At 41.8% G+C, this 24088-nt stretch overlaps 1 protein-coding gene across 1 annotated transcript in view; it reads right to left on the minus strand.

The window, feature by feature from the left end:
- Window positions 1-24088, minus strand: part of ASTN1 (astrotactin 1) — a 276053-nt gene that overhangs the window by 168443 nt on the left and 83522 nt on the right. Inside the window, exon 2 of the mRNA XM_006088941.3 lies at window positions 10696-10883. Coding sequence (XP_006089003.1) covers window positions 10696-10883 — 188 coding nt within the window. The remainder of the gene's footprint in view (window positions 1-10695; window positions 10884-24088) is intronic.

Consider the following 24088-nt stretch of genomic DNA (forward strand, 5'->3'; position numbering starts at 1 on the left):
CTATTGCTATTCACGGACATCAGCAGAAGGATCAGGAGAATCATAAATAGCAAGGCAGTATCAAGCCTTCCCCACATATACCTGACCTCCCCACATGTACTAAAGAGACCTCTATGCAACCTTGAGGAGGGTCCACTGGCATCAGCCAATCCTAGAGGCAAGATTATTTTTTTCTTTTTGTTAATCCTCACCTGAGGATATTTTTTCCATTGATTTTTTTTTAGAAAGAGAGTGGAAGGTAGGGAGGGGTGAGCGAGAGGGAGGGAGATAGAAAGAGAAACATAGATGAGAGACACATGGATTGGTTGCCTTCTGCACATGCCCCATCAGGAATTAGAGATTGAACCTGCAACCCAGGTATGTGCCCTTGACCAAGAATTGAGCCTGTGACCCTTTGGTGCATGGGCTGATGTTCTAAGCACTGGCTCACACCAGCCAGGGCAAGGCAAGATTCATAATAAACTTTAGCAGAATTTTGAGAGGGTCACAGATGACTTTATGAGGGGAGATCTTAATATGATCTGTCTATCTTTAGCCTCATCAGCAAGGCAAAGAGCCACCACTAACTATTAAAGTCTTACATATCAGTCCCACACAAACCAACTTGATCCTGACATGTCCACAAGCATACTCTACTCCCATACATGTGTGAATACCTCTAGTAGGTATTTTGCTTTAAGAGGCTGTTCTAACATATCTGTGTGGTTTTTTTTAAATAATAGTCTACTGTGTATGTCACAGTTGAAACCAAGCAGGGGCCATCAGCTACACAGAGAAGAAAAATAGCATATTTGTCATCAGTATCCTCTTTAGACTACTCTTGTCAAGTTGAAGCATATTTTTTGTTTTTATCAAATTTTGTCTTCACTAAACCCTTTAATACCTCACAGGAGAGGCTAATGTGCTTACATGTCACCTGAATTGAATACCGCATGCCTTAAATATGTAGCAAGAACAACCTTTGTCAATGCCTGCCTTAAGTGACAATTGCAACCAATCGATGGGAAGCTGACGAAAACTAGCAAACTATTATCTTTACATTGCAAGTACAACCCTATCACTTCTACCAAATTACTAGATTCTAGTCTGTGTTTGGGCTCTGTAGACAAAATGAGGAGAAAGTACTAGATCAGGGCCAGCAAACTATGACCTCTAGGCCAAATGTGGTCCACTGCCTGTTTGTATAAAGTTTTATTGGAATACAGCCACACCCATTCACTAACATATTGTGTATGGCTGCTTTCACACTACAATGGCAAGAGATGGGTAATTGCAACAGAGCTCATAGAGCCCTGGCCTAACTTTCTGCCATTCTCCATGCTAGCATTCCCATGGGCCAGGCATTATATAGAGCCGCTACATCTACTATCAAATCCAGTCTGTCTCCAATCAGAGCCCATTGGTGTGATAGGAATAGGTTTGAGGGCATATTTATAGACAAACTTCAGGTCTGTGAGGGAATCCCAAAGTTTTGATAGGGGCAGGAAGCGTGGGGAAGACAGCATGACCTGGAGGAAAGGTAACAGCATTAGGAATAAGCATCTGAATGGTGAATACACCCACCATTCCATGTCTTCTGTTCCCTGTTGTGAATGTAATAACAATCTGTATGTGTGGATACCTGGGCAGAAAAGGAATTCCCATAATGACATCATTTGGTTTGATGAAAAAATAAATTGAAGTTCTTCCAGGGAAGCTTGGAGCTGGGCTTATCACCCTAAACCATAATACAGCTGCTAGGAAACCCTATAAACAATGAAACAGAAGCAGCTTAACAATGCCCTGGATGTACATGACCGCATCCCGGCTTTGTAAGGGCTCATTCCGTTGCCCTGATGTCCCTAATTGCCTTGGTGTTTTCCCTAAGTATGACTCCTCCAGGACTCCTCTAAGAGGTTGCTATGATCCCAGCTGCTTTTCTGCTCTCTAAGGTAGTGGCCACCAGGTAACACATTGCACACAGAATTGTTACAGGGAGCTTGCATGACATCCCAAGAGTTTACCTAGTTAATATTTACTGGGCACTCCCATGGGCCAGGCATTATAGGAAGTGCTTAATAAAAATCATCTCATGCAATCATCAAAACAGCTTACAAAGCAGAATCTATTATCATTACCATTTTATAGATGAGGAGAATGAGTTTAGAGAGATTAAGCAATTTGTCCGAGGTCACTAGAAAATCTAGTAAGTGGTAGAACTAGGATTTCAATTGGTCTCTCTGATAGCAAAGCCTTTGCTATAAACCACTTCACTCAAGTTCAACATCAGAGACTATAGTCCTCATCGGCTTCTCAATGACCTTTGCTCAGAGCCAACCTCAGGCTTCTTTGCAATGCTTGATCTTTTTGTCCAATCTAGCTCTGCAACTTCTGAAGGGGCTCAGAGACTCCTCCATGATAACATCTTATCCAGTTCTCCAGGTGCCTCTTCCTCATCTCCACCAAGCGAAGAGTTTCTGTTGCACTAGCTGAGAGAGCAAAGTGACCCCACCGCCTGGAAAATGGGAGAGACCAGCTGATTCTGGTGCCACCAAGCAGTACAGTCCCACAGCAGACTGAGGTCAGAGGTCCGACACACTGGCCTTGAAAATACCGGCTCCACCTGTGTGACCTTGATTCTGGGATTTTCTTTCTCTAAGTCACAATGGGGGAAAATGCACATCTAATTTCACCAGGCTGCTATGGGACCTGATTGATATTATGCAGGAAAATAATCTTACACCCTCCCTGGTACGCAGTGAGCAAAGTGATAGCTTCATTACTATGACTACTGCCAGTTCTTAATATTGATTTGAACCCCGAAGAGGTTACAGCTCCTGCTTTCAAAAGGATCTTCAGGGGTTTTGGGAACTAAGTACTTAAAAGTAAATTGTTGGCTTCTCTATCAAGTGAGTTAAATGGCGGTACAGAATATTATATCAAGTTGCTAAAAGGTATTCGTATCCTTGTGAAAAATTGGCCTCTTGACTATTTTCCTTGTTGTCTGGAAAAATGGGGTGACTTAAGGCTTCCATGAGCTTCAAGAAAGGAAACACCAGAATTGTAACAAGGATGCAAAAATGGAAAGGAATGGAGAAGACGGTGCATTCCACCTGGCTCTTAGTTTTGCCAAAGGCCATCCTCAAATGTTAAGCATTAATAATATGATTGAATGTCCCTTGAAAGCAGAATCTTGTATTATTAATTTTCTATCTCCTTAGTAGCTTAAAAAAATACCTCAAGTCTGACAGATATTGTTAAATGAAAGAATCAATATCTAAATAAATAAATGAGTCAATGATTCTTTTAAATCAATAATAGGCCAATAATGCTTTTAAAATGCTTCTTGAATTTCTAAAAATTTACTCTGAAAGTATGAAAGGATGTATATGAAGCAGCCGAAGTCTATTGTTACATGACTTTCACAATTTTAGAGTTGGAAACCCGTAACTGTCCTCTTCCCTTCCCTGCCAATAAACCCATGGCCAGCTGTGAGGTGGCATGGCTGAAGCCAAGGTGGGCAGGTGGGTTTAGCCACGCTGAACAGATCTGAGCTTTTGGGGTTAGCTGCCTGGTGCAGCTACAGAGAGAAAGATCTGTGTTCCACAGTAGTTGTGGGTCCTAGTGCTCATAGAGTTAGTAGTTTTGCAGTAACAATGAGGAAAAGTGTCAGATGAGTCTTAGCAGACAGAATTCAACAAAACAACAAAAGCTGATAAGAGGACAAGAAATAAACATATATTGGCCCCTTAATGTGGGCCAGAATATGAGCTAGCTGCTTCTCATAGTCTAGACTGCCAAGTGCCTCAATTCAAATCCTGGCTCTGCAACCTAATAGTTGCTTAATTTTAGGTAAGTTACTTAGTTTGTCTGGCCCTCAATCGCCTCATCTGCAAAATGGGAAAATAATAAACCCTACCCTCATGGTGTTGTGATGAAAATAAAAAAAATAAGATAATATACATTGAAAATACTTAGCATCGGCACATAGTAGGTACAAAATAAGATGATGATAATGATGATATCATTTAATCCTTCTCTCTACAAGGTAGACGATTGTGTTGAATGACAAAGTCAGTCTCTGCTAAAGGAAGTGGTTCTGAGCTGTGCCCAGAACAGGGATGGTCATTTTCTGTGCCACAGAAGCCCACCTCTTCATAACTACAGCCAATAGAAGGTTAGGGTTACATCCACCTATGGCAGTGGTTCTCAACCTTCTGGCCCTTTAAATACAGTTCCTCATGTTGTGACCCAACCATAAAATTATTTTTGTTGCTACTTCATAACTGTAATGTTGCTACTGTTATGAAACGTAATGTAAATATCTGATATGCAGGATGGTCTTAGGCGACCCCTGTGAAAGGGTCATTCAACCGCCAAAGGGGTCGCGACACACAGGTTGAGAACCGCTGACCTATGGGATAACTTGATAGGAAAAGCTCTGAACAGGAACTATAGCAACTGGGTAGAGTCATCTGCTTCTCTCCCAAAGCAGTAAGAACAAGAGACAAAAAACAGGGACTCTTATAGCCACAGGAACAAAGCTGGAAACCTTGTAAGACTGAGAGAAGTCAGGAGGGGTCAAAAGTGAGGTGACGTGATGAGCAAATGGAAAATACAAACATATAAAAGCAATGAAGCCGGGGGGGGGGGTGTGGACTTAGAGACTATAAGACAGAGAAACCAATTCATAGCAACAGGAGCAATAAAACAGGTGTGGAAGAGCCAAGCCACTGCTGAGGCTGACAAGATGACATAGATCAGTGATGGTGAACCTTTTGAGCTCAGCGTGTCAGCATTTTGAAAAACCCTAACTTAACTCTGGTGCCGTGTCACATATAGAAATTTTTTGATATTTGCAACCATAGTAAAACAAAGACTTATATTATTGATATTTATTTTATATATTTAAATGCCATTTAACAAAGAAAAATCAACCAAAAAAATGAGTTCGCGTGTCACCTCTGACACGCGTGTCATAGGTTCGCCATCACTGACATAGATCCTGCATGACCTACCAGTTCCAGGCTTCAGGAAATTCTGTTTGAATTTTGTTTTAATCAGAGGATTCTTGTCTCCCTTACCTCCATATGAATTTCTATTGTAAAACTCCATTACAGAGAAGGACAGAGGGGGTCCCCATTCTTTATCACTTAAAAGTCTAACCAATGCATCCATTTCACAGACGAGGTAATAAATCTTCCCAAAAAAGTCAGCCAATTACCCACCATAGTAAAGCCAGCCTTAGAAGCCCACCTTCCAACTCCAAACCCAGTGTTTCTTTCCACTATATCCCAGCTCCAGAGGAACATGGAAGGGTGGCAGCAAGACGAAGTTAGCTGAGCAATTGAATGGCTAACAGACCCCCATGTACCTGTAAGAGATGCACAGACAAATTATGGTGCCGGGTGAGGAGGTTTGCAAGCCAAACCTTCTTTGGCTCTTGGAATAGCCTCTGAAGGAACCCTGATCTCCAGTCTTTTGCACATCAGTCTTTCAGAGCAAAGATCCAAAGCAAAGAAGTTCTGTTTTCAGAGATTTTGTTGATTATTTTAGGAACTGCACCCCACTTTCCTAATGCAAGGCAGAGTACACAGTAATGAGTCTGGCAGGTGGGCAGCACGCCAGTCAGGCAGTCCAGTCCCAAGATGCATGATGGCTTGAATTGCTAGAAAAACTCGTTGCACTGAATCAGGACCCATCTTTTTGTACCTTCCAATTTATTGCCCTAGCTCTGCCCTTCATAATAAGGCATGACACATTTAACTCCTCCATTTGGTTCTTAAAGGTAAAAAAGATCAGCACTGATAAATGAGGGCATCCTCAGTCAGAACTACAAAAATAATATCGATAATAAAGATACAAAAGTAACCCTGATTAATAATTTTTGTAACAGATTTCTGAAGGCAAAAGGTATTGACAGAAAAGACATCTCACCATCCCTCCTGTGCCCATGACCATTTAGTAAGTACCTGGTGGTCTTGGTGGACATAGTGATGACCACTTGGAATTGCTTTTCTCTGCTCTGGAAGTGGCTGAGCTTTAGGAGTGAAATGAAGACAACTTCAAGCAAAGTCACATGTGTTGCACAGTCAGCTGGACCAAACTCAAATGTAACAGTGAGAGAAAGGATGGGTCCTATGGCACAAAGTCTTCTGCAGTCTTGGAAACATGGTCCTTGAGGATCCCATAAAAGTTCTGTGGGCTTTCTACTAAACTCAGCCCCAAATATTACTTCCCTAGACTGGAACTTCCCTAGAGTGTCCATTCTGTTCCTGCACTCTAGGACTCCACAAAAGCACCTGTGGTCTCTTTTGTCCCTGAACCTTGTTGTCTTCATGTTTCTCCCTAAAGAAAAAATGTCTCTTGAACTCATCAGAGGTTCCCAGAAACAAGGAGCTTGGGGATACCTGAGGAGCCAGCAGTCAAGGCCACAGGAGCCTGTGGACAATGGCCAATGAGCTTCATGCAGGGGAGGTGGGGGCTTTGAGGGGCTAGACAGCCTCAGCAGCACCCACGCTTGATTAATGGACTTTATCCTCAGGGGGATAGACAAATGCACAAAGATTATTTTTCCCCACAATTGTGAATTGTGCCTAAGAAGGCTGAACTATAAAAGATATTACTTATCAGTCGGAATTATCACTACAAAATATACATCAACGCACAGTATTTTTGAAAGGCTATTTGCTGTGAAAAATGCACTTAACCAACCTGGCTGCAATATAGCAAGTCTATTAACACTGCCATCTTTAATTACAAAGATGAAATATATAGATAATACATTAAAATTCTATTAGACATCATTAAACTCTTTTACATACTTGAAGAAAAATGTAGATCATATGGTAAATTAGCAAAAGTAAAATATGGAAATGTTAATCCACACAGAGTCTGAATAGCCGATATAAAGTCATATTAAACCCGATCTTCTTAGGAATAAACAATCTGCTTATTACTGAAGATTTATCTGACTTCTGGTTTAAACTCAGACATCAATTTTCATTTGATGATTTTGCCTTCGCTTGTTCAAGAGTTTGCAAAAAACTACCCGTGTGTACTTTTGTAGTTTTAAATGCCAATTATCCTGCAAAATTTGAAATAAATCTCTTCAGCCAAGTTTGAGTCACAAAGGAGGTTAATATACATTGTTTGACCTGCAGAGCAATGATATAAGATTTCAGGAGGGAAGTCCAATTATACTACACTAGGAAGAAATGGTAGCATTTTGGGGAAAAAATTATTAAAAATTTTAGGATGCGATTGAAAAAATAACAAAAGTAAAATGTTTTTCAAAGTTTAAAATTGCCCAGTTCCCAGCCGAGGTATTGGTTTTCTGCCAGCCCACGATTTGCTGATGGTGTATTTGTACTGGGCACCGTGGAGGAAATGACTTAATGATTCTCATTCACACAATGTCATAAAGATACCAAAAAAGGTTTTTCTGTGTTTCTCATTCTCTCATTGCTTCTATTTTGTGTTTAAAACAAAACATGGTAAATGCAAAATATAAACAGCAATCCCTGCATCAAGACAAGATGAACAAGAAAGGTATAAATATGAAATGAAAGAAATGTAAAGCTTAAGGTTTTTCACAGAACCATTAATTTCCTTTACACATAGTTGGAAATAGTTAGGATTATCAGTTATGCTTTTAAATATTTTTTTTAATAAGAGAGAAAAGGTTAGATGTATTCATGTTTTAATAAACACCTTAACTTTTCTCTTTTTCAAATTATGCTAATGGGTCCAAACTAAAACTATACCAATAGTCATCATTATAGTTAATGAAAAATAGCACCACTTTTGTTATTTCATAAAAGCGTTTGGGCAGTAAGATTTCATTCAAGTGCATTTTGCTGCCCAACACTGTTATTGGTCAAAGCATTTTGCTATCTTCTCACATTTATAATGTTGTCATTCTGGATGCCTCAACTAGTTGCCTAGTTTATATCCGAAGAAGATGGTATAAAGAATATCAGATAAAGTCTATCCATCTCTGCATTTCTTAAGACATAAGAGACTCTAGGAATCACATCTTCAAACACAATACCCTCAGGCTTGATTTCTAAGCTGAGGGCAAATACACAACTGCAGCTTTGAAACTGACTACAATAGACTCAGCATAGGAGAGGCAGTGTGGGAGGTGGTGGTGTGGATTGGGAATGGAGGAAGGTGAGCAGAAGCTGGGCTGCAGGGGACTACATTGACCACATCATCTTTGAGGAGGATGGAAGGTGGTACTTATATCTTTAGTTCATCCAGGGAACCCTACTCTCCTGCAGAAGTCAAAGGACTACTTAAATTTTTCAATCACATGTGGGCCTTTCCAAGGGGCTAAGCCAAGGACAAACACAAGACCTGTCCATTCTCACCCTTTGCCCACTGCTTTTTAACCTCTGCCTCCCCCAGCCTCATTGAAAATAATTTAGTTTAAATAAAGCTGGAGGAATATTATCTTCCATTTTATTTGGGAAAGAGAATGTCATTAGTGGTCTGCCATAGTGACCAGTAGCATATGAAGGAAAGGTCTAAGGCACAGCAATAAGGCTGACTTTTGTTCTCTTTCCATTTAAATGTCCATTGTCCATTAACCCCTGCCCAGGGGTCTCAAGAAAAGCATGGCATTCATAATGCAGTGTTTCTCACAGGGGCTGTTATATTTATGAGCACAACGTATTTCCTCATATACTTTGACATTCTTGATCAGTGTATTTCTATCGTCACTGCCATCCATTCACAAATGTGTGCGTGCACACACACACACAAGAACACACAGACACACAGACACACACACTCCTCTAGAGAAGGTACCGAAATACCTCCATCTGAGGATAGACAGTGCGGTCCTTGCCACACTGAAAATATGAGGTAGCAACCAGGACAAGCATTAGATTGTCTCGCCAGGATCTTCACAGGACTCCCCCACCCCAACTAAACACTCCTTCTGACATGCTACTTATCTTAACTTCTTGTATTCAAGGTCTTTCTTTCAGACCAAAATCACACCCAGTATTAGTTCTTGGGAATCTCAATACTTATATTTGGTGTGAAAAAGACAGGTTCTTTGACATGGTCTTGGACTAAAAGAAACAAAACAAAAACCACCCATGACTGCTTCCCCCAACCATGAAAGGCTGTGGATAGCTGGTGGGAAGCCACCCTGTACCCTTTTTTTCACTCAGACCATATTATTAGTGTGAAGACAACGGGGCCTCCACATCACATCTGTCACCCTGGTCAATGTCGGGCTGATTCCTCAGATCAGACTGACTTCACCACTCCCTGGAAACTACAAACTATACTACAGACAGCCTTCTCTGAGAAAGGAAACACTGGCCTTTGATTATGGATGTACAAGTACAGTAACTCCCATGTTATAAACCTCAGTTCATTTGTAAATATGGGGCATAGCAATCTCATTTATCTGCCTTCTAGCATATTTGGACATTGAGATTTAACATTTGCTGTTCAAAAATTCTTTTCTTGACTAGATAGTTGACATAAAGTAGCTTATGTGTATGCAGGTAATCTATTGAGCCAGTTATTCATAGGGACATGGATTGAGGAAGATATAGAAGGATTACATTCTGAGATTTTATGAGAGATTCTTACGGGGAAAGTTTCTATGCCAAGTATTTGGATAATGAAAATTTACACATATCTAAAATGTGTTTTAGTTTCCTCCAATCTGATACACAAAACTAAACAGCATGAAGTGACGGTACCAGAATAAATGATTAAAGTTTACACCAAGACCTAGATTGGTTCTCAGCTGAATTTCCTAACAGTAGACTAGCCTATGCCCTCCATACATATGGCTCATGGCTAATCTGTCAAGCCTCAATTTGCTCCCAGGTTACCCTAGGAGCAGAAGATGTATTGGCTTTGTCAACATAATACAAATACATAAAATATCAAGTAAAACAGGTATTTTCTATCTGCATTGGGAAATTCACTCATTTATTCCAGAAATATTTATTAAGCATTAAGTATGTGAGTGCATTGTTCTAAGTGCTAAGGATACAGTGATGAATGATACACCATCAAAGAAAACCCCTACCTGGGATTGTACAAACTTCTAGTGAGATTTTAAAATACAAGTTCCTAGAACTTTAGGAATACTATTTTAATTTTTTTGAGAAAAAAATCTGCTAATTAGGATCTTCTAAACTTTTTTTAAAAAATTTCTGAGTAGGTGAAGGGTTACTGATGGTGAAGTTTCTGAGCTGGGCTAGAGGGAGGGACTAGTATCTATTGCCATGACCTTTCTTGTATGAGGAGAGACTACCAGGATGCTGGCTTTCTCCCAGGTGATGCAAGAGGGAAGAGGAGTTGGTAGCATCAAGCAGCTTGGCTATTCAATCATTTGGCCAACATTTATGGTACAACTATTATAAGATATTTGGATATACGAGTTGAATAATTTCTTTCTAAGACAGTCTACTGTTCCTGTCTATTGCTGATGGTTTGTGAAAACTCTATGCCTAGGCATGCTCCTACAGAAAACAGTTGGGTAATGGTGCTATGGAAATAACTGCAACTTTTACTGACACCACAGGTGGATTGCTTTCCCATAAATGGAAAATTATTCATTAACATGATCAGTGATCATTATGGCATTGGGTCTTACAGAGCTGTGTGTTGGCACCAAGACTCTTAATGTCAAGATAATGTAAGCCATGGCCTGAGAGGTGAAGGCCATGCTGCTCTTACCATGACTGAGATGTGCAGGATCCTCAGCTCCTCCTCTGCTGACTCGTGCTGGGGTTCTTCGGTTGGGTCTTGTCCAGGAAGGGTTGGGGCACCATCTTGGTGATGGATATGAAAAAGTAAAGTGCCATTCTCCAGCCACTGCTGCCTCCAGCGCACCAGAGGGATGTCCTCTGTGTTCCCTGAGATCTCTAGAGGACAAACAGCAAAGGCACAGATCAGAATTCCAGTTGTACCAGACCAAATCTTTGTACTCATCTTCTTCATAGACACTGGTACCAATTAGCCAGCTTCAGAGGAAGACAACATAGGGTTCCAACTACAGTTAGGTCAGACTTACTGCTGCTCCAAATGTCAAGGAGTGGAAGAGACCCTAAGAAGAAAATTATCCCCCATCGGTCTTAGCACTATAATCTAGCGAGACAGCCTCTCACACATTGAGAAAAGACCAGGTAAAAATTCAAGTTCTTCCCGCTATTTCTATGATCAATAGCAGCCTTTACCCAGCACAGTTTGAATACCCTGATAGCTCCCCCTGGGGTAAATGCAAGGTTGCTTTCCTCTTGTAAATTTGTGAAAGTGTGAGTTCCTAGCAATTGCTCCTAGATACCAGGAATCTACCACGGAGAGAGTTGGTAATTACCATGCAGAGAACTGGTACTTAGGGAAACATCCTGGGAGATTACTGCCCAGCAACTGGGCTGATAGGTTATTTCTAAAACCATAATCATTTTCTGCAGAGTCCACTGGAGATGTCTGATACTGGTGTGGCAGATAAAATAACATTTTGATTCCCTTTAAATTTTCTCTTCACTTTTGCAGAGCAGAGATGGTGTGCATGGAGTGGGTGGTGCAGAAGTGGGTCCTTAGCACAGGCACAAGACATTCCTAAGAGCAGACATTCACCTGCCCTCAGGGTGGTAGATTGAGACACTGGTCTATCACCAACAAATCAATAACAAAATTCTAAACATGCACCTCATACCATAGGTGCTAAGCTCCTGCTGCAGAGGTCACTGTGATATGACCCTCTCACTAATATTCCTAAGCAACACCAGGTCAAAGCTTTGAGACGTTCCACAAAAGAGACCTGATCAACCCAGTCCCTCCTGAACTTCATTAGGCCCAGACCATTTCTTCTTTACTAACTATTACCACCAGGGAACTAACCTTCTGCTGAACACACTTGGGCAAAGCTCTGCTAAAACTTCATTTTTGTAAGGTATGGCTTCTCCCAAAATTTATCACCTTTGACCAAAAAAACTAATTCCATAGACAGAAAAAAGATTTAATAAAACACATTCAGAAGAATATTCTCGTCAAGTACCACGACCATAAAGAGGAAAGCAATTTTAAATATTTATGGAGTTTATAAATACCTTTCACTATTTGTACGAGGACACAAATGATGTTCTGATTTATTTACTTATAAATTTATTCACTTATTTAACAGACACACACTGGCCATATATTAAGCATCAGACCCTATTCTGGGTACTAAGACATGAATCCCCATGAGACCCTTGACAAGTTCTCTAAAGCTGGGGTTGACAACCTTTCGGACCTCGTGGACCATCGGTTGGCGACCGCTGCTCTAAAGTAACCCACGGTGAGTGAGCGTGGGTTAAGTGCTACAATACATGCATGGCAGCATTCTGTGGGAAGGTAGGAGGAGGCAAGACTCATCTTGCCTGGATAGAGGGGTGAAGGAGAGAGGAAAGTAGCCTTCTTTTCAGAAGATAATACTGGTTTGGGCCTTGAAGTATGGGCAATTTCCCTTTAATTGGCAGGTAAGTGGGGAGAAGACATTTAGACCCTGATAAGAGAATGAGGAGGAGGAGGAAGAATGTGAGCCATTCCTCTCAGGGTGGGTGAGTGACAAAAATCTTTATGAGGCACCGGTCATGGCTAGTATCTAGAAGACACTGATATGATCGCCTACCTCACACCACAGACCAGGGCACAGAGTAACGGCAGGGGGTGATGGAGGACCAGCAAGCAGCAAAGACTTAGCCCTTCTCCCTGATCGCCTAGGGCCATGGTTCGGCAAACCGCGGCCCGCGAGCCACATGGGGCTCTTTGGTCCCTTCAGTGTGGCTCTTCCACAAAATACCACGTGCGGGCGTGCACACATAGTGCAATTGAAACTTTGTGGCCCATGCGCAGAAGTCGGTATTTTGTGGAAGAACCGGTATTTTGTAGAAGAGCCACACTGAAGGGGCCAAAGAGCCGCATGTGGCTCGCGAGCTGCAGTTTGCCGACCACTAGCCTAGGGGACTCAGTTACCCCGATGGGTGCTGGACTGACAAACTGTCCATGCTCTGGGATGTGCCTGGCATAGCATCCTGCAAGCTGCAGTGGGCAGAGGGTGTGAGAATGGATGACTCCCTGCATCTCCGCCTTGTGCCTCAGGCACAGCCCCATTTGTGGGTGAGGCAGGGACTCAGGCTTCCCGATTCACCTTTCCTCTAAGGAGGTTTTCCAATTCCCAGGTGTATAGAAACCCTTGGGCGTGCCTCCGAGGGTCCCTGCTTAGACTAGTAGAAACCCCTCCAGTCACAAACCCTACTAGGTGGCACTTACCCTCACCCATCAAGCCTTCACACCCAAGCACTGGGAAGATTCCTCCTGGGAAACACACCCTCTTCCTCTAAGTCCCTTTCCTGTTATTGTTGCAGAAACCAAACTCAGTCTCCTTCTCACTATAGACATAAGTCACCAGCAGCACTAGTTCCTAATGGAGCACCTAGTGGTATAACTGAATCACCCAGCACAACACACACCCAACCTCCTGTCCGCACCTGGGATTTATTCCATACACGCTGGTGTCTCTTCAACCCTTCCTGTACCCATTCAGAGGGAAGCTAGCCTCTCATTGCTCTAAGCCAGTGATGGCGAACCTTTTGAGCTCAGCGTGTCAGCATTTTGAAAAACTCTAACTTAACTCTGGTGCCGTGTCACATATAGAAATTTTTTGATATTTGCAACCATAGTAAAAAAAAGACTTATATTTTTGATATTTATTTTATATATTTAAATGCCATTTAACAAAGAAAAATCAACCAAAAAAATGAGTTCGCATGTCACCTCTGACACGCGTGTCATAGGTTCGCATCACTGCTCTAAGCAGTGATTCTCAACCTTCTGGCCCTTTAAATACAGTTCCTCATGTTATGACCCAACCATAAAATTAATTTCGTTGCTACTTCATAACTGTAATGTTGCTACTGTTATGAATCATAATGTAAATATCTGATATGCAGGATGGTCTTAGGCGACCCCTGTGAAAGGGTCGTTCGACCGCCAAAGGGGTCGCGACCCACAGGTTGAGAACCGCTGCCTAAAGCACTTAACAAACTGGATTTTTATTTCCCAGATCCTCATCAAGTGGGTCAGGCTTATTACATCTGTTTTAACTGTGGAAGCAAAGACAAGTCAATACCCAGACCAAGGTCACTGGGCATAACACAACAGGGAATGAAACAGATAAACTTCTGTCATTCCCCTCCACCCCCAGCACACACACTGTATGGCCCGACCTTTGAACATGCACAGAGTGAGGACGCACTTGAGGAGAAAGTCCGAGTGGTCTTTCAGGAGATTTTGTGCTACAGGACTTTAATTTATTACACAAGGAGTTAGTATTCCATGACTTTATTTAAAATTGAGATATAATTCACATACCCAGAAATTCACCCTTTCAAAGTATGCAATCTAGTGGTTTTTAGTGTATTCGCAAAGCTTTGCAACCATCATCGCTCTGATTCCACAACATTTTCATCAGCCCAAAAAGAAGCCCCATATTCATTGGCCATCTAAGACTTTTTTGGGAAGGAAGGTATTCTGCTGCAGGGTTCTAGGAGGGATGGTATCAAGGAAAAAACAGGTGCAGGGAGGGCACTGACAAATGCCCCCACGGGAAGGTGAGCGGAGAGCATTTCTGGCCTTGGCACCAGGCCAGTCCTCTGAACCTCTGTAGGTTTTTCACACCCCTCCTTATGGACGGCGATTTTCCCAGACCAGACTCATCATAGAGGACAAAGGTTAAAGGAAGGAGGATGCCACGTCTGCCAGAGAGGGCACTGTCATATTTTAGATTCAAGATAATTAAGGAATGATGGCTTCTTCCTCAGCCTTTTTCCCTTTCTTGGCAGGACTTGACATGGAAGAGCTAAAATGCTAAACCTGGAATTATTTACTTATGCGATAGCAGGCCTGGGTCAACCAATGAAAAAACCACACGGGGCACAATAAATGTCTTGTGAATTTCATTGTCAATGGGCTGAGGTGGAGCCTAGAACATCAATGCAGTCACGTTGGACTGGATGTCAGCAGAATATCTCAAGAAGAGGAAATGCTCCCAAATTGCTTCGCCAATGCAAGGCTGTCCTAAGACTTCTAAGAACCAAACAGGGATGGTAATAAAATAGTTACTCTAGTCCAAGGCCCCTTGTGCACTGCACCTGAGGCTCAGACAGGGCCTTTTCTATAATGTACTGAATAAACCAAGTGCCAACAGGAGCCCACACAAGCATCTCAGGCTATCACAGATGACATGAGCACTGAAGCCATCATCACACTTGGAGCTGAGATCTCTGAAAGGGTAGACTGCCCTGACTTTCAGCGTGTCTATTCTTTCGTTCCACAGCCCTCACATCCTAAGTACCTTCCAAAATTCTGGAATTAACTGGAATACACAGAAACTAGGGTACCATTTATTCCTGGACACAACGAATATTTTTGGAGCATACTATTTTTGCCAGTCAGTCAACTGTGTGACATGGTCCTTACTTTCAAGGAGCTTTTTTTGGTCTAGTAAGAAATTGAAGACATGACCATGAGTAAGTCCTCTAAACAGTAATAGCAGTGCTGAGTGAGAGGGTAGAAACTGGCTGGGCATAAACCCAGGGGAAGAGGTAAAATGTTGGGAGGTGATTGCTGATGAAGGGAATGGTATGTGCAAAGGAACAGCAAAACAATGTGTGTTTGCAAAACTGAGGCAGGTCCAGTGATGCTGCAGGATGGAGGATATGCAGAGATTAGTGGAGGACTGAGGCTAAAAAACAATGCAGATTGGTGTCAATTGTGAAAGTTGTGAATGCCAGTTTAAGGAGTTAGGAGCTAATAGGAAATCATACACAGTTTTATTAAGCAGAGGAGAAAATAAAGCCACGATTAAGAAAGACCTATAAAGAGAGTAGCAAACAGACTAGATTTAATCAATCTCACTCTGTGACTTTGATCCTAGAATCTACAGTGACCCAAATACTCAACCAGAGCTCAGGAGACCCAAGTCTGGAATAACCTTCAAACTCAAAACTAGCTTTGAGTTTTCTCATCTGTATAAGGAGGAGCTGTATAGATGAATGTCAAGATCTTGGTAAAACTTTGTCCATCCACGATTCTATGTGTTAAAGGGTGTGCTTCACAGGACCACCTAAAAAGGCAATGACTTCAATGTCACAGACAATGTCAAATCATCTCTCAGGTCTATAGTATTCCACTTCTCCTTTCCCTCTGAGCATAGGGTGGACCAGTTTGGGATGATTTGATCAGAGCCTTTAAGAACCAGGCCCATCTTCAGACTGGATCTCAGGCTGGAGAGAAAGGTTCTCATCACACTGGCACAGACATGTGGCTTCTAAAGCAGAAACCCTGGAGCTTCTACATGCAACAAAGAACGTGGGTGATAGCAACTTGGTCAGGGAGAGTCACTCTAGACCAGTGATGGCGAACCTATGACACACGTGTCAGAGGTGACATGCGAACTCATGTTTTTGGTTGATTTTTCTTTGTTAAATGGCATTTAAATATATAAAATAATTATCAAAAATATAAGTCTTTGTTTTACTATGGTTGCAAATATCAAAAAATTTCTATATGTGACACGGCATCAGAGTTAAGTTAGGGTTTTTCAAAATGCTGACACGCCGAGCTCAAAAGGTTCGCCATCACTGCTCTAGAGCAACAGTTGCCAATCGGTGGTCCGTGAGGTCCGAAAGGTTGGCAACCGCTGGTTTAAGGAAGCCTTTGGAACAGCGGTCGCCAACCGGTGGTCTGTGGATCACTGGTGGTCCGTGAGGTCCGAAAGGTTGACGACCGCTGCTCTAGAGAATAACCTGGGATGAAGAAAGGCAGCAGGAAAGAGAGTAAGACAAAATCACATTAAAATCAGCATCAGTCTGTGAGCTTGCAGCATTGTCCTTTAGTGAGATTAGGTCAGGACACCCAAAACTTGCTCCAAAATTTCCTTCTTTAGGAATTACACCTTCCTCATGATTCGCTTTAGTCATTTCCTCACTTTCAGAATCCCTGAACTGAGTTTCTAAGACAATAATCATCATGTTTCAGGATCAAAATTTTTTCAAAAGGTAACTTCAGAAAGGACCAGATCCATGGTAATGTCTTTTTCAAAGAAATGGACAATTTAAAGTCCAATGTGGATTGGAATTGGGGAAATTCTCAAAGATCCTTTTAATTCACTGAATGACTCAGTTTAGAGCAATCCTGGCATTTAGGCCTTTTTCCCTCCTGAGTTCCAAGCTGGATCCCATGGAGGAGCCATGAGGTGGCTCCAGTGACCAGGTCAAGCCAGGAAGAACTATTGACATGCCAATTATTTGCCTCATGTTGAGCGCACCTGCAGTCTTTCAGGGTTGAGGGTGACACCTGATGGCCATTACTCTTACAAGACCTTGCTTAGATCAAGATCTTCAAACCTACTGTTAATCTAAAAAAAACTTCCTCCAGCTAAATCTAGTCTAGCTTCTGAGAGAATTCCCCAGAGTTAGAAAATAACTGGATGAACTGAAAGACAAATAAAATGCACTACCACAAAACTGCCTGCTGTTAGAGGAAGGAAGGAGTGTCCATGGGTTATTAGTTTTACATGGTTGTTTTTCAATTCTATTAAGTACAGTATTGTGAATGGCCTTATATTCTTTATGAAAGAACTAGAGGCCTGGTGCACGGATTCGTGCACTGGTGGGGTCCCTTGGCTTGGCCTGCACTCTCTCGCAATCCAGGACCCCTCGGGGGATGTTGGACTGCTGGTTTCAGCTCGACCCCCGCAGGCCCGGCCAAGCGACCCCACCAGTGCACGAATCCATGCACCAGGCCTGTGGTATGCATATAAGATCTTTGGTTAATCTCTTCCCGCCCTCCCCCTGCTCCCCTATCCTCTGAGATTCATCAGTCTGTTCCATGTTTCCATGCCTGTGCATTGAGTGTCTTCCCCTGGTGGTCAGTGCGCATCATAGCTACCAGTCAAACCGTGGAACGGTCACTTAGGCTTTTATATATATAGATTACAAGGGAAAGGGAACATCTCTAAAAATAGAACATAGCAACCTCCCACCCTGTGCTATCTCAGCTACCATTCTGAGGTTCTGCGTGATGACAAGCTAGCTCAGGAATTTAGTGATAAAGCCAACTGTCCAAAACTAAGAATAACAAATGGGCCTTTTCCATCAGGGACTATAATTAAGGTTACCAAAGGTAGGCCTGTGATTGAATTATCCCTTTTACTCAATTCTTTTTTTACTTTCCTTTTTCCCCAACTCTAATTTCAGAGTTTGAAAGATATTGATGGTAGGTCTACTTTCCCACATGGCTTTATTATGGTCTTCCAACTGAAACTATTAACAGTGGCATTAACTTTCAACACCTTTGTAAGAAAATAACCTGCTTAAGTCAGGGGTTAATAACAGCAGAGGATCACTAATTATCCTGCAAATCTTTACCCTGGTATCAAACGTGACCCAAGCCTTTAATGTCTCTGGAACAGCAGCCTCTAAAGACCCCAACTTGTTCCATAAACATAATGACAGCAGCGCATTAGTGTCCTGGCCATCTGTGAAGAAAGATGAAGAACAAATGAAAAGCAGACAAAGTAGAAGGGTGCAGAGAGAAAGGACAAAGTCAAAAGAAGTGAGGCAACAACGTGCTTTGGGCTGAACTTGCTGGGCGTTCACACCTTTCACCACAGGGACCATCTGGCATGGAGTGCTGAGGTGACACAATCCTACTGCCAGAGTGAGAGCCACATAAAATGATTCAAGCAGCACAGATGCCAGGGACACGAAGGACTGTCTGAGGTTTGTGCCTATATAGACCCGGCTAAGTGAACAACAAAATGGGAGACAGCATAGCCATGAAGTCCTTTTGTGCAGATGCTCAGCATACAACTGAAAAAGGAACTCTCGTTGTGGTTCCTCTATTAAACTCAGTGCCTGCTGCTGCTTATCATCTAATTCTTGCTCCTCTGCCTCCAAATAGGCTTGACCAAGGGCTGCTGGACTATGTGGGAAAAAGCTTAATAGTAAAATGGCTCCAAACTTCAAGAACCTCTCACCCAACAGATAGATGCCCAGGCAGCTCCTTTCTCAAGTACCTAGAACCTTTCAGACATGATGAGATTTCCCACTTGTGACCAGGAGAAGGACAATTAAATTCCTATTTCCCTGCTCAGTGACATTTGCTCCCTATGGAAAGAGCCTTAAAGCAGTAATGACCCAGTGATGAGAAAGGGAATGGCAGGTGGACAGGAGCCCTTGAACGGGAATCTGGGGGGATGAGGCTCTGCAATCTCTCTGGAGCTCATTTTTCTGATCTTCAAATGATTGCACTAGAAGGTCTGTAGGGACTCCGCAGCTCTAACCATGGTACTCAATGATACAAAACCACACAGGACAGTCAGCTCTAGTCAGACACCCAAATCTGGTGCAGGCCGAGTATATTTCTGCCAACTGGATAAAAGTCTCTGTGGAAGTTTTTCAAATCAGACTTTCTTCTTGGAGTTTGTAAAGCTTCTAGCTCAGCCCAGCCTATCCATTTTAGGGTAAAAATTGGCTATATTGAAATTTATGACAGTGACTTATGGAAACCGCATCAGTGGTCCCCAAGAAGAAAGAATCATCCACATACAGATGCCTCCAAATAATTTCCAATGAATTATTTACCTGTGATCAATTATGTTTATGTAAACAAGGATAATCTAGATTTTACAAAAACACACACAAAAAAACAACTTCACCTGATTTCTTCTGCATCCCCATCAAGATCCCTTTATAGAGCTGTCCTCTACAATTCAAAAATGTTACCACCCACCACTTCTATTTTTCCCAAAGAGGTTGAAGGTGGGCTAAAATGAACCAAAAATGAGAGCAGGAGTGGTGTGAGAGACAGAAATAAGGACCCTCAATGGTCCATAGTAGGTTTTCTCTGAGGCAGGTGTGGGCAGGCGCTGTAGAACACAGAGGATGGCTTTTGAAATCAGGCTCATGAAAGCAGTGAAGCTTTCTATGGATGATGCTGGAAGTAGGTCACCGCGCTACTCTCTGCCAGCATGAATAGCAATCAAGCAACTCCGTGAACATTCTATTTACCTAGCCATGGAGATGAAAACATTCCCGTGGGGAGGAGTGCAGCCAAAAGGTTCTGACACAACCGGGGAGATGAGGAGGCATTCAAATGGCTTATGATTTCATCCAAAATGGTTTGCTTCTTCCTACCACAATGGTTCTCTGGATCTTTTCAAAGCTCTGCAAAGAGTTTATCCACATGATTCTCATTAAAGTCTTGTTTGAAAAAGGGGTGAGGGGAAGCCTAAAGCTCTTTGAAAAAAGGTAGGGTTATCTGAGCCACAGATGTATTGATAAGAAAAAATTTAAATATACCTAGTTCTATTCTCCACTGCCACCAATTGACCTTGGTAAATTGAGCTAACAGCACCCATTTAACAAAATCTGACATCAAGTAAGGTGTGTAATAATATTTAAACTCTGTAATGTTAAAATATGTATTTACAGATCATTTCATACATTGTAATGAGAATAAGTCCTTTTGAAGCCTGCGCTTTCATGACTGGAATTCTGATTTGAGGTTTACACACCCTTGGGGGCCACGTCCTTGCAGTGTGGCACTGGAAGCAATAGGAATACCTGGGTTTGGAAATCTGGGGCCCTGGATGCAGGAAGGTTGGAAAGAAACTGCCTACCAGACCCAGGAGAACTCTGTTCCTCCTGAGTCCTCTTTCTCGGCCTCCAGGCTTTCATTGCCAAAGAGTTTAGTATTTGCTCTAATTCTTGATTCTGAACTATTTGGTGAGATCTCCTCTATGGCTCTCACTTTATAAAATGGATGGAAAATGAAATTGATAATGACAAAATATCACCTGAACATGACTTACAGAAGAGAATAGGCCATCACCTGTCTTGATTTATCTCCATTTCTAATTACTTCTCATCTAGTTGTATTTTTGTTATCATCTATGATTCAACTCAACAAGTAATGATGTACCTTTTATTCACTGGCTCTGTTAAGAAGCCCTTTCAACATTCATGAGCTAACTTAGTCCTCTATAACCCTTTAATGTGGGTATTTATATCTCCATTTCATTGATAGGGAGTTCCAGAAAAGTCAACATACTTGAAGAAGTTCACTGGTTAGTGGGAAAATTAGAGGAGAAAAATCCTAGGGCTCCTGGCTTTAAGGCCTTTGTTCCTTTCCACTATTTCAATGTACATTCTCTTGCTTTGCAAATCTCAACCCCAGAATAATATAACTAAATTGATTGGCATTATCTGGCATATAATGAACACCAATCCACATCAATATCATCATCCATCAATACTGTATTTGTTATTGTCATGATTAGCATCATTCATATACATTCTAAAATTGTGCAATAATCTTGACAAAGTTAAATAAATAGTACCTTTAAATGACTCCAGCTGCTTAAGAATCTTCAAAAATCCAGGAACCTAAACCCAGGAATCCACCCATTTATAATGAGAAACCTGGTCCAAGTTGTGCTAGCACATTACTCTAATTTTCCTGAGCAAACTTATACTCTTTGGGTAACTCTGATAAAACTCCAGTTACATTCTTTGCTTTAAGACTCAGCCACAGGACTTTCAGGGAGGGATGCCAGGCTATCCATGCCCATTCAAGACTGGCACACAAGGCCAGTCCAGTGAGCTTAGCAAGATGCTCAAGAATTAAGATGGGCAGGTCCTTCCAAGGGGATGTGGGAGTTGTGACTGAAGTCAAGGAAGAGGAAAGGAGCAAAAATGAAGGTGGTGTTAAAATAACAGGTGAACTTCCTTCAGTGGTAAACTGAGATCTTTCCTGCAGAGTAGGCTGTGTAAATGCTTGTTATCATTGTCAAAAAGAAGAAACAACAGAAACTACAGGATATCTGGGGGACCTCAAAAGAGAGATTCACCCTAATGAGAGGGATTGCAAATAAAATCTGATGGTGAGTCCTTGGCTTAGCTCCTGGCCTCAGGAAGCTTTTAAGAGTTCAATCTGAGATTCCTTATGAAAAGTTCCAGTAAAGCAGTCTTAAAAAGAGGTTATATGGTCAATCACTATCCTTGCTGCCTTTATGTTAATAATCAGGCCAAAATTAATTTAAAAAAATTAGTTTTACTGTGATTATCTTTGATTTAAAAATTGGGGTGATTGTAGAGAAAGAAAACTATGCACCTCTGTAGATAATAGATTCTAGACCTGTTCATTGTCCTTGAGATTTTGTTATATATCTGTAAAATGGACAGGATCCTGAATTCTTCTAGTTTCCTCAAATATCTAGCTATGTTATGACTCTCCAAACTAATGTTTCCAATTTTCTCCCACCCTTCTGATTTGGAATCACTAACAACAAAGAATGCTCTTAAATCTCGTAATGGACTATACCAGATCTTCACTAACCAAATGGTAACCAAATATCAGGAACTTGAACCTTGGGTCTACATCTCCCAATCAGAAAGGGCTCCTTAGGACTCGAGGAACTGCACACAGCTGAGGAACTCAAAATCAAAAGGATGAGGAAGACAAGTAGCTGATATTGATGTAGAATGTATCCACCCACAATGTCCGATCAAGACGATACTTTAAACATGAAATCCTTTATTCTTCTCTTTTTTCTCTTACTCTAGCATTGGCCTGGAAATATAAAGCCACTGTCCACATTTCCCGGGCCATTGTTAAGGAAGGTAAACTTTCAGGCTGATGGATTTGTCATCCAAGACTCAGATCTATCCATAATGCTAAAGACCTTGGGGCCCTCCCTGTTACCAATTTCTTTTCTCTTCCCAATGTCCCACAAACTACAATCAACCCACTCAGAAATATTTTACAAAGTTTAACTTTCACGGCCGAAACATCCAGTGCCTTGTTTTTATCTTTCTCTGATTATAACTCTACCTGCTTAAATAGGCACCAATACCTATATAAATCTTAATACATATGCACTCCCTTGTGCTCATAATTTCCTACATCAGTTCTGCCCCCAATCACAAAATGATCTCACCAGCAGCACCCATCTTTGCAAGGTGTTTACATCAACTCTTTATTCCAGGCTAAGAGACTGACTTGCCGAATGTGCTAAAAACCTAAATGACCCATGGTCTGAATGTCAAGTGCAAAGATCCCTGTGAATGAATCCATTTATAGTGCCACCTTGATGGGAATGGTTTGTGTTCATATAGGGTTTATCTTTGTCTGTGGTGGTTATCATTCTGCTTGGGCCTGTAAGTGCCCAGATGGCTGGCACATAACCAGACAATGCCTCTTAGGTTATCTAACTGTGCCCCTAACAGTTCCCAAATGAATGAGAAGCCTTATTGGTCAACTCCCCTGAATTTACATCATCAAGTTAGAAAGGACTCACCAGGAGGTTTTCATGATCCAAGAGTCACTTCTTTTGCCAGGTCCTTACTTCCCTGGTTAGGAGTAAATGTAAATGAGCTATGATCAAGAACCTCCCCTTAACTCTTGAAAGTATCAGGGAATCTGCTGCTAAAATAAACCTGCCCAACAAACCTTAGATTCTCTGGCCAAAGTTGTTCTTGATAACAGGCTAGCCCTTGGTTATCTTTTAAATGAGCAAGGTGTATACTGTAGCCAATACCACGTGCTGTAGCTGATTAACACTTCTGGAGAAGTTGAAACTCAGTTAACATAAGATGACCAAGGAAATGTGTCAGGATGGCCGAGTGGTCTAAGGCGCCAGACTCAAGATGACCAAGGAAGCCTTAAAAACGCCTAAAAATTGGATTGCTGCCTTACTTTTGTTGAGTTCTTTAAATCTTTTGGAAATTAATCCTTTATCAGATGTATCACTGGCAAATATGTTCTCCCAGGCAGTAGAATGCCTTTACATTTGGAGATCTATCAGCAAACATACTGCTACGAGAGATATCTGAGATTTTGCTGCCTATGGTTTCTTCTAAGACAGTGGTTCTCAACCTTGGCTGCACATTAGAATCACCTGGGAATCTTTTTAAAATCCTGATTTCTGGGCCTCATCTCTGGAAATTCTGTTTCTTTGTTACTAATGTTGTGGCCTCACCCCATAACAAAGAAACAGAATTTCCGGAGGATGAGGCCC

The sequence above is a fragment of the Myotis lucifugus genome, unplaced genomic scaffold (assembly GCF_000147115.1).
Source record: "Myotis lucifugus unplaced genomic scaffold, Myoluc2.0 scaffold_54, whole genome shotgun sequence".
Taxonomy (NCBI): domain Eukaryota; kingdom Metazoa; phylum Chordata; class Mammalia; order Chiroptera; family Vespertilionidae; genus Myotis; species Myotis lucifugus.